The 11,394-nt window shown below is 41.9% G+C and overlaps 1 protein-coding gene across 1 annotated transcript in view; it reads left to right on the top strand.

Moving 5' to 3' along the window:
• The first annotated feature begins 551 nt into the window (after window positions 1-551).
• GUCA1C (guanylate cyclase activator 1C) overlaps window positions 552-11,394 on the top strand; it is a 175,444-nt gene continuing 164,601 nt past the window's right edge. Inside the window, exon 1 of the mRNA XM_040337857.1 lies at window positions 552-877. Coding sequence (XP_040193791.1) covers window positions 683-877 — 195 coding nt within the window. The 5' untranslated portion in view covers window positions 552-682. The remainder of the gene's footprint in view (window positions 878-11,394) is intronic.

Raw genomic sequence — 11,394 nt, 5'->3', positions numbered from 1 at the left:
ATAAAAATCATGAGATCTACTGTTCAAAACATAATTTAAAAAAAAAAATATTTTACTACCACGTCTTTCATTTTTTGTTCTAGATGCACCACTTGACATTTGCAGGGTAAAGTTACAAGGTTATCTGGCAGAGCTCAGACCTACTACTGATGCCATGAAAAATCACAAATAAAGAAAACTGTGATAAGCAGTCAGTCCTCATTGACCACATAAACACAAATGGCCTATAAAAAAAAACAATGTATATGAAAATATCTATTATGGAAATAATTATAACTATGGACTGGTGGACTCTAGTTTTTTAACTGGAAATCTAGTAGACCTCTGAATTATTTTTGACTAAATTTGATTTAACAAAGAAAACCTGACCATGTGAATACCATGTGCAATTTTCAAAATGATCAGGACATTGAAGATATACAGATGAAACTTTTTTGCATCTTAAATTTACAAAGACTGTTAGAAATGTTAACACTTCTTGGTAACCAGCCATTTGATAAAACACTTAATCTCTCCAGGTTTCTATTTTTACACTTGTAGTCTTTCCCTGTAACGAGCTTTAAGAGGTTTAAAAAAGATCTTTACTGTAATATGTGCAGTGTTTTGGGAAGTCCTGGGACAAGTGGATGTATCTACAGCATGGGATGGAATTCAAAAAGCAAAAGCTCATAGCATAAGCAATATGGGTTCAGCTGCATCAGCTGCAGATGATATTAATGCTCTGGAGATACATCATTGGTACAGAAAATTCATGAAAGAGTGTCCATCTGGACAGCTGAGCTTGCATGAGTTTAAAGGATTACTTGGTCTGCATGGAATGAACCCTGAAGCAACCAAATACATTGAACAAGTATTTTCCACCTTTGATATGAACAAGGTATGTTGTTTTTTAAGGAACAGTTAAGGTACAAAAAATAATTAAAGGAACAATACTTGAGAAAATGTTTTAGACTGTAGGAATTACAGTCACTTAAACTGTTTTTATTGTCTCAAGTTATTTACATCAAAGGTTTAGATGATGAAATGGAGGAGCTGGCAAGGTCAGTCTAGCCTGAAGTATTTCAGAACTGATTCTATATCTTCAAGTTACTTGTATGATTGCAGTTTGCAATTCATGCTTAGGTTGAAAAAGTTTATTTTCATACTGTATTTTAGGAAAAAACAGGCAACAGAATGTATAACTCCATTATCAAAATGTTTGCGAAAGCAAATTAATCTAACATTATGGAAGCAAAAAGAAAATCATTTCTACAAGCCAAACTAATGCATATGAATGATATTGTATTTAATTATATTTATGAATATAAATATTGCAGTTAAATTATAATCATAAATATAAATGGGTGAATGGCGAGTGTTGACACATTTAAATTATCAACATCATAATGATTTACTACCCTTATAGTTAAATTTTAAGATAGTATTTTTAAAAAGACATGTTTACCTATAGCTTGTGCTGTTAGTGCTAAAGTGCCAGTTGTTTTAGCGCGCCTTAGCGATGCTTGTTTCCCGCTTTTCGGACGCTAGCGGGTCGATTTTAACCCCCAAAAAATGTTAAAAACTCCCATTTTGTGGTGCTTTCAAAGTGCTGCCCATTCATTCCAATGGGCAGGGCATTTTGGGAGCACTAAATACAGTGCTCCCAACTCACCCAAAAGATGCTGCTTGCAGGACTTTTCGGAACTTACCGCAAGTGCACCACCCGAGTGTAAAATAAGTCACACTGGAATGAATGGGAGACGGTCTTCAGGTGCTTAGCAGAGGCTATTTGCAGCGCTAAAGAGTCTGAAAACCGCCCCAGTATGAAAGGGGTCTTACAGCAGAACATGTTATATGTAATACTGTCTATATTTATTTAATTCCCTATTGCATAATATATAGCCCTGTATTCCTTTTAAAAAAAAAACTCTAATATTGCCTTTTTCCTTTAAAGCCCAAATAGCACTAAAACAATTTTTTCCTAGTTTTTGATAAAACGTAACTGCTTTCAAATTTTTATCACTGTCCTTCCATCATGCTTGAGGTGATTGCAGCCATATTATCTCTCGCCTTGACTATTACAACTCCCTTCTCATTGGCCTGCCTCTCCATAGACTTTCCTCTATTCAGTCTATCATGAATGCTGCTGTCAGACTTATCCACCTTACCAACCGTTCAATGTCTGCCAACCCTCTCCTCCAATCCCTGGCTCCCGATCGCCCAGCGAATTAAATTCTAAATACTAACCACAACTTACAAAGCCATCCACAACTCTGCCCCGAGCTACATCACCAATCTTGTCTCCAAACATATCCTTAACTGTCCTCTCTGCTCTTCTCAAGCCCTCCTACTGTCAAGCTCCCTTGTCTCTTCCTCCCATGCTCATCTCCGGGATTTCTTCAAAGCCTCTCCCATCCACTGGAACTCGCTACCTCAACCTGTCCGGCTATCCCCTACTCTTGCTACCTTCAGGTGATCCCTGAAAACTCATATCTTCAGCAAAGCCTATCACGTCTCCAACTAATCTTTTACCACTTCCATCAGCTCATTCCCCACAGTTGCAACCTTTTGTACCACCTGCCCCACCCTATTAGATTGTAAGCTCTTCTGAGCAGGGCCCTCTTAATCCTCTTGTCAGTCAATAGCCCCCTTACTACCTTATCTCACTAACTACCCAAGTTAAATTACTATTACTATGTATGTTTGTGCCTTTTTTTCTTCGGAGATTCTTACTTAACATTCTGCTAAAACTATGTGTATTAGTACTGCTTGGACTTTAAAGAAGGGGGTACACCCAGAAAGCTTGTCCTGAAAATTTGGATGTTAGTGCAAATGAAAAAAAGTCCATTGCTCTGTTCAAAACTAAAAAAATATATTTTGGGGCTGTAATTAGCATATGCCATTAACTAGTCATATCAGTGGCGGTTCGTCCATAGAGGGCGCTGGAGCGCCGCCCCCTCTGGCTCTCACCACCACTGAGTGAAATAACATAGATTCATGCATTGCACGAATCTATGTTATTTTCGCCGCTGCCGCTGTTATTCAGATGGTCGGCGCTCAATGTCCGGCCATCTGAATAACGCCAGCTGGTTGGCTGTAGGGAAATGTCTATCAAAGCCAACGGCTCTGATAGGCTTTCCCAATACAGCCCTCGGGTCCCGGAAGCTTATTCTCGGAGCGCACAGACTGTACGCCCCTTGAATAAGATGACAGGCGTCTCAGCCAATCACGTTGGCCGGTTCTGGCTACCTGTAACCTGATTGGCTGAGACTCCTGTCAGTCATTGAGGGCGGGAGAAGACATCGTGGGACGTGGATGCCTGACTCCAGTAAAGGTAAGTGCCGGGCGGGGGGGGGGGGGGGAACGCAATTTACAGGGCACAGTGGGGACAATTGGCACAGCGGCGACCATTAAAGGGCACAGTGGCTACGTTTAATGGCATGGCACAGTGGTGACAATGGATGGCACAGTGGCTGCGTTTAATGGCATGGCATAGTGGTGACAATGGATGGCACAGTGGTGACAATGGATGGCACAGTGGCTACGTTTAATGGCATGGCACAGTGGTGACAATGGATGGCACAGTGGTGACAATGGATGGCACAGTGGCTGCGTTTAATGGCATGGCACAGTGGTGACAATGTATGGCACAGGGGCTGCGTTTAATGGCATGGCACAGTGGTGACAATGTATGGCACAGTGGCTGCGTTTAATGGCATGGCACAGTGGTGACAATGTATGGCACAGTGGTGACAATGGATGGCACAGTGGCTGTGTTTAATGGCATGGCACAGTGGTGACAATGTATGGCACAGTGGCTGCGTTTAATGGCATGGCACAGTGGTGACAATGGATGGCACAGTGACTGCGTTTAATGGCATGGCACAGTGGTGACAATGTATGGCACAGTGGCTGCGTTTAATGGCATGGCACAGTGGTGACAATGTATGGCACAGTGGTTACAATGGATGGCACAGTGGTGACAATGGATGGCACAGTGGCTGCGTTTAATGGCATGGCACAGTGGTGACAATGTATGGCACAGTGGCTGCGTTTAATGGCATGGCACAGTGGTGACAATGGATGGCACAGTGACTGCGTTTAATGGCATGGCACAGTGGTGCGAATTGATGGCACAGTGGTGCGAATTGATGGCACAGTGACTGCATTTGATGGCATGGCACAGTGACTGCGTTTAATGGCATGGCACAGTGGTGCGAATTGATGGCACAGTGGTGCGAATTGATGGCACAGTGACTGCATTTGATGGCATGGCACAGTGACTGCGTTTAATGGCATGGCACAGTGGTGCGTATTGATGGCACAGTGGCTGCATTTGATGGCATGTAACAGTGGCTGCGTTTGGGCACAGTGAGACTGCAATTTTTTTTTTACTTTGCGCCCCCCCAAAAATTTTGAGCACCAGCCGCCACTGAGTCATATATGCTTTTATATGATTGTACAATCTGTGTATATTGTTCTTTACATTTACAAAGCAATGTAAAGTGTACTTTACATTTATTAGTGTCTACCTAAACATTCTGTTCGGTTGTATGAACTTGACTTTGCCACTTTGCTGCAGCTAGTAAGAACGATATTCCACAATTTCCTGTAGCCATTTTTCTTTTAAAAATTCAAACTAGCATATTAGCAATTAAAAATATTGAAGTTTAGCATACAGGTCAACTGTCCTAACATCGAATTGTGGTAGTTACTGCATTCTATGCCTTCCTTTTAACAGTCGCGTGTACTACACTTCTCATACAACCAGGCATACTTTATTTAACCTGGAAAGATTTGCCCCTTAATGACCAGGCAATTTTTTGAGACACAGCACTGCGTCGCTTTAACTCACAAGTGCAGTGTTGTACCCAAACAAAATGTATGTCCTTTTTTCTTCCTACAAATAGACCTTTCCCTTGGTGGTATTCGATTACCTCTGCAGGGTTTTTTTTGCGCTATAAAAAAAAAATTGTGACAATTTTGAAAAAATATATATATTTTTTTTTCAGCTTAGACCAATATGTATTCTTCTACATATTTTTGGTAAAAACATCGCAATAAGCCTATACTGATTGGTTTGCGCAAAAGTTATAGCGTTTACAAAATAGGGGATAGATTTATGGCATTTTGATTTTTTTTTTACTAGTAATGACAGCGATCTGCGATTTTTAGCAGGACTTTGTGGTGGACAGATCAGAAACTTTTTACACTTTTCTGGGACCATTAACATTTATACAACGATCAGAGCTATAAAAACGCACCGAGTACTGTGTAAATGTCACTGGCAGGGAAGGGGTTAACACTTTTTTGGGACCATTGACATTTATATAACGATCAGAGCTATAAAAATGCACCGATTACTGTGTAATTATCACTGGCAGGGAAGGTGTTAACACTAGGGGGCGATCAAGGGGTTAAATGTGTTTCCTCATGTGTGCTTCTAACTGTGGGGGGATAGGACTGACTGGAGGAGGAGAGAGATCGCTGTTCCTAATTACTAGGAACAGCAGATCTGTCTCTCCTCCCCTGTCAGAATGGGGATTTGTGTGTTTACATACACAGATCCCCTTTCTGGCTCTCGTGCCAGTGATCATGGGTGGCCGGCAGACATCGAGGCCACCGGCCATGCACATTGGGTCCCCCGCCGTGCAGCGAGTGTGCATGCACCTGCTATGGCTTTTAAAAGAGCCAATGTACCAGTACAGCGATTTGCAGGAATGAGCCGACCTGTCGCCATATAATCACACTGTCTGGTCGGCAAGTGGTTAAAGTGATATTAAAGGCTATTTTTTTCCATAACAACATATAACAATATGTCATGCTCACCTCTGCAGTGGTTTTGCACAGAGAAACCCTGATCTTCCTCTTCTGGGCCCCACCGCTCCTGGCTCCTCCCTCCTGCTCAGTGCCCCCAGAGCAAACAGCTTATTCCAAGGGCAACCAAGCAGGTTCTGCATATTTATTCACACACAGAGCCATGACTCTGCCTCACCCTCTCTCTCTTTTCATTGGCTCACTGGCTGTGATTGATATTGGCTCCCGCTGATGTCTCAGCCAATGAGAAGGGAGAGTCCCCTGAGAGCCGAGGCTCTCGTGCACATTGCTGGATTGTGATGCAGCTCATGTAAGTATTAGGGAGGGGGGCTCCTGCACACAAAAGTTTTTTTACCTTCATTCGTAGGTAAAAATGACCTTTTGCCTTTAGAACCATTTTAACAAATCAAAAAGATGAATGCTTTTGCACAATTCAGATCAGAGGCCGTCAACTTGAAGCTTGATAAAATAAATCTGGGTTCCTATATGAAGCAGCAGGAGCTTTCTTCTTACCTTCTACCTCCTTTTTTCTTTCTTACTATATGTTTACAGACTGGTTTTTGATTTGCATTGTTGCTACAACACTTTGGGGGTTATTTACAAAAGTCAAAGCCACTTTGCACTACAAGTGCAAACTAAATGTGCAAAATGCACTTGAAATTGCACTGAAAGTGCACTTGGAAGTGCAGTCGCTGTAAATCTGAAATGAGGGGAAGCTCTGCTGATTTTATTATCCAATCATGTGCAAGCTAAAATGCTGTCTTTTATTTTCCTTGCATGTCCCCCACGGATCTACAGCGACTGCAATTCCAAGTGCACTTTCAGTGCAATTTCAAGTGCACTTTGCACTTGTAGTGCAAAGTGGATATGGCTTTAGTAAATAACCCCATTTATGTCACTTTCTATGCTATATGTCATGAAACCTTGTATACTGCAGAGAATTTTAAGAACCCCCAAGGTATTAGTTATAATGGAGTGAGGTGTTATACTCATAAACCAGCAGCACCAGCTGGAAAGATAGTTGAGAATCTCTGATTTCGATCATGATGAAAGCTGTTGTCTACATTTCAGATGGATAGCCTCCTTTCCCAGTACGCGTTACGTCCTATGGGCGGGGACTTTATCAGCGTGGGGAAGCTGATAAAGTCCCCGCCCATAGGACATAACGTGTACGGGGGAAGGAGGCTACGTCTGACGTCAACCGCGACCGTCTTCCTGGTTGTCAACAACCCATTCGCTCGTTTGTATACTTGCACTCGGTTTTGTGAGTGCTCCATTTGTGAGCATTTTAATTTATGTATAGCTCAATAAATAGCTGGATTCATTCAGAGAGCACTAAATCGCTTCTGTTTTATGTTTTTAACATATGCTGGGGAGTTTTCTATGATCGCTGACAGTGTTACCATCAACCCAGAAGTGGTTCCTATTGGCCCTGTGACCTGTTGCAGGTCGATGTAAGGAGGTGAGAGGCTGTAATATCTGTGGTGGAGGTAGTCTTTGCACCGTATTCAGTGTCTGCTTGCCGTGTCACCTGAGGTTTCAAGTTGTGATCTTCTCCTCAAATTCTTGATGCATGAAGCATTATCCATGGATGTGTTGGGATAATCTACAATTTTTTGTGGCATTTCTTTACCTTTACCTTATGGACTTTTTATTATTAGTAGTAATTAAATTAATGCGCTGCACTATTTCTGCTATTTCTGACAAGTTTTCCTGACACCAAGATAAAAAGGTGACAGGTGGAGGGAGCTCCAGCACAAGTACATGATTGACAGCCTCAGCTCTGATCCTGTGTGCGCTTTCCCTCCAATCAGTTCTCAGAGCTCTTCTCACTGAGATCTGCAGAGTTTTCTCTCCCTGGCCCCTGTTTTCTGAAAGCTCAGACAAGCTTTCTAAATTTTGCACTTTGAACGGCTGTAGAGAAGATAGAGCTGCAAAAAAACAGATACAAGTAAGGCCCCTTTCACACGATAAGCTCGCTCTGATCCGCCTGTCCGTTTTTTAAGGCAGATCTGAGCGGGCTACCCATTGACTCCTTTGAGCAGGCGGATGTCAGCGGAGATGTGTCCGCTGACACCCGTCTACCACTGAATCCGCTAAAAACAGACATTTGGCGATACGTTCAGCCATCCGTCTATCGGATGAGATCTGATGAAAACAAACATGCTGTCCGTTTTTGTCCGATCTCCCCATATAAATCAGCGGGGCTCTGACAGGTCCCTCCCTGCTCAGTGAGCAGAGAGGGACCTGTCATCCGCCGGCTCAGCGGAGATTAACAGAGCAATCTCCCACTGAGCTGGCGGACTCCGCTGAGCGGATCCACCGCGTGTGAAAGGGGGTCTTAGGTAATAGGATTTGTTTCATCTCTTGATATCACCTGAGACTAATCACTACGGAGATAATAAGGGGGGTCCAGATGGCTGTCTTCTTCGTAAACTTTATTGGCACTATGCAAACATAAGAAGCAACAAACAGCAGTGGGCAAAAGGAGAAAAGAGGCCAATTGACACGTTTCACACTTATTTAGCGCTTAGTCATAGATAGGGTGCCAGTCTGGCACCCTTTAATTATGGCAGAACAGTGAGTGAGATCAAGGGAGAAGTCAAGGGAGTGCGAGTTTGTCCATGTGTATAGTCAATTCACTGGGTATCTGTAAGGTTTAGAACACATTTAAAGTAATATGTTAAATTTTTCAATAAAATGGGAAACAAAAATGCCAACCTGTAACCAGTGGAGAAAGAAACTAAGAAACATACAGAGGCATTGCCTCTTAAATTTTAATTGATACAACATGCTGGAAGTATCCAGATAAGTGTGTCAAATTTACTTGGATGTGAACACATAGTAGTCACATATTCCAATCTTTTAAAGATTTCACCACTCGAATATACAGTTAAAGGGGTTGTAAAAGTAAAAAAAAATTTCCCTAAATAGCTTCCTTTACCTTAGTGCAGTCCTCCTCCACTTACCTCATCCTTCGGTTTTGCTTTTAAATGTCCTTATTTCTTCCGAGAAATCCTCACTTCCTGTTCTTCTGTCTGTAACTCCACACAGAAAAACACAAAGCAGCGCCTTCTAAGCGTAGCAGATGAGTTTAATATAAAAAATTATTAGACATATAAAAAACCTACTCACAAAGCGAGCGTAAGTTTGAGCATGGATAGATGTGATGTGTCATCCGCTGGGACCGGGCGTGGCAAGGACAGCACTACATGCCTGCATGAGGGATGCTCGCTCCCACCGGGACTCCCGCGGATGGAACATCACATCTATCCATGCTCAAACTTACGCTCGCTTTGTGAGTAGGTTTTTTATATGTCTAATAATTTTTAATATTAAACTCATCTGCTACGCTTAGAAGGCACTGCTTTGTGTTTTTCTTGTTGTTCTGCAGATTGCTTCATCTGTCAGCTGCCAGCAATCTAGCAAAGCACTATTATTACAGTGTTATGGACATTGTTTACTTGGACTAATGTACTTCCATTAACCACCCCTCTGGACTTTGTTTACAGTACCCAATATTCCTTTATTTCCCTCCTTCCCCCATTCCCCCTTCCCCTCCCCTCGTATAGTTCATATAGGTACATATTGGGAGTGCGCTCAATTATTGTGTTTTTTTGTAACTCCACACAGTAATGCAAGGCTTTCTCCCTGGTGTGGAGTGTCGTGCTTGCCCCCTCCCTTGGACTACAGGAGAGTCAGGACACCCACTAACACACAGCTCCTTTCTCTATCTGCAACATAGAGAGCGTCCTGACTCTCCAGTAGTCCAAGGGAGGGGGCGAGCACGACACTCCACACCAGGGAGTAATGCCGCGTACAGACGGTAGTTTTTTTGTGATGAAAAAAAACGTCGTTTTTAAAAACGTCATTTAAAATGACCGTGTGTGGAGAAAAACGTGGTTTTATGTCTTGTGAAAAACGACAAAAATAAAAATTCGAGCATGCTTCAATTTTTTATGTCGTTTTTCAAAACGTCATTTTTTGTGTCACCAAAAATGACCGTGTGTAGCTAAAACGATGTTTAAAACTACGTTTTTAAACCCGCGCATGCTCAGAAGCAAATTAGGACGCGAGTTTGAATGGAACAGAGTGCGGTCGTACGTGCTGAACGTAACCGTGCTTTGCTAGAGCTTTTGGAAAAAACGATGGTGTGTATGCTACGTTGTTTTTGAACATGAAGTTTGAAAAACTTCGTTTTTTTTCATCACAAAAACCAACATTTTTTTACATCACAAAAAACGACCGTCTGTACGCGGCATTAGCCTTGCATTACTGTGTGGAGTTACAGACAGAGGAACAGGAAGTGAGGATTTCTCAGCAATAATAAGGACATTTGAAGGAAAATCAAAGGATGAGGTAAGTGAAGGAGGACTGCAAGGTAAAGGAAGCTATTTAGGGGGGAAAAAATTGTACCTTTACAACCCCTTTAAACAAAAAAATATCTACAAGAACAAACAAAACTTCTGGTCCGATAGATGTACAATTAAAGCATATGTTGATGTGTGTGGTCATTGTATGCATCATGTCTGTTTAATATCATAATTGATATTCACACCATATGTATTGGTGGATTGTTTTCTTATCTGCTATAAGATTATAAGTAGATTTTGTCTAAATACAACCAGATCTACTGTATAAACATTCTACAATAGATACGATCAGTATTATGTGCATGTTACTGGATCTATGTACTTGTTGGCTGTGATTACCAATAGAATGGTGCTGTCTTGTATTGTCTGCTGTCGTTTATCAGTTCACTTACAGTGTTACATAATAGTGAAGATCCGAATTACAGGTTTTATCCTGTTGTCTGCAAGCTAGTTATTTTTAGCAACAATTGCTTCATTTACAGTAAGTGTCTGAAAAGATATATTAACACTGGCTATTAGCAGAAACATTCGTCAAAGCATTACACACAGAGCTGGCAACCATTAAAGGAGTGTTCCCAAGAAATACAATGCCATATTCAAATATATTGTCAACATATTCTTTCTGATTTTCCATTTTACAATCCATAGTATGCCTGTACCAAAGTGTTCATAGGTTCTTCCTCAGCTTCATACCATGATGTGGCCTTCAGAACAATCACACATATTTTCTAAAAGCAGCAGTTATATCTAAGGCCCCGTACACACGACCGGTTTTCTCGGCAGAATTTAGCAAGAAACTCGATGGGAGACGTATTCTGCCGAGAAAACCGGTCGTGTGTACACTTTTCGCCGAGAAAACCCGTCGGGAAACTCGTCGAGCCAAAAAGAGAGCATGTTCTCTATTTCCTCGTTGGGCAATGGGAACATTTGGCTCGACGAGTTTTTTGACAGCCGAACAAGGAACTCGACGAGCAAAACCATGTGTTTTGCCCGTCGAGTTTCTCGGCCGTGTGTACGCGGCCTCAAAGGTGATTACTGTCAGGCTTTCCTTGATCATCATACTCATTTTTGTATGTTCCCTTCTGAAGCATCATATTCTTATGCCGCGTACACACGAGTGTTTTTGATGACAAGAAAAATGCTATTTTTTAAATTGATCGTTAAAAACAATCGTGTGTAGGCTCCAGAGCATTTTTCTCAACAAGAAAAATGGGCATTAAAAATT

The sequence above is a fragment of the Rana temporaria genome, chromosome 2, assembly GCF_905171775.1.
Source record: "Rana temporaria chromosome 2, aRanTem1.1, whole genome shotgun sequence".
In the NCBI taxonomy this organism is placed as follows: domain Eukaryota; kingdom Metazoa; phylum Chordata; class Amphibia; order Anura; family Ranidae; genus Rana; species Rana temporaria.
The sequence above is the reverse complement of the archived record's forward strand: the minus strand, read 5'-3'. Positions and strand labels throughout refer to the sequence as shown.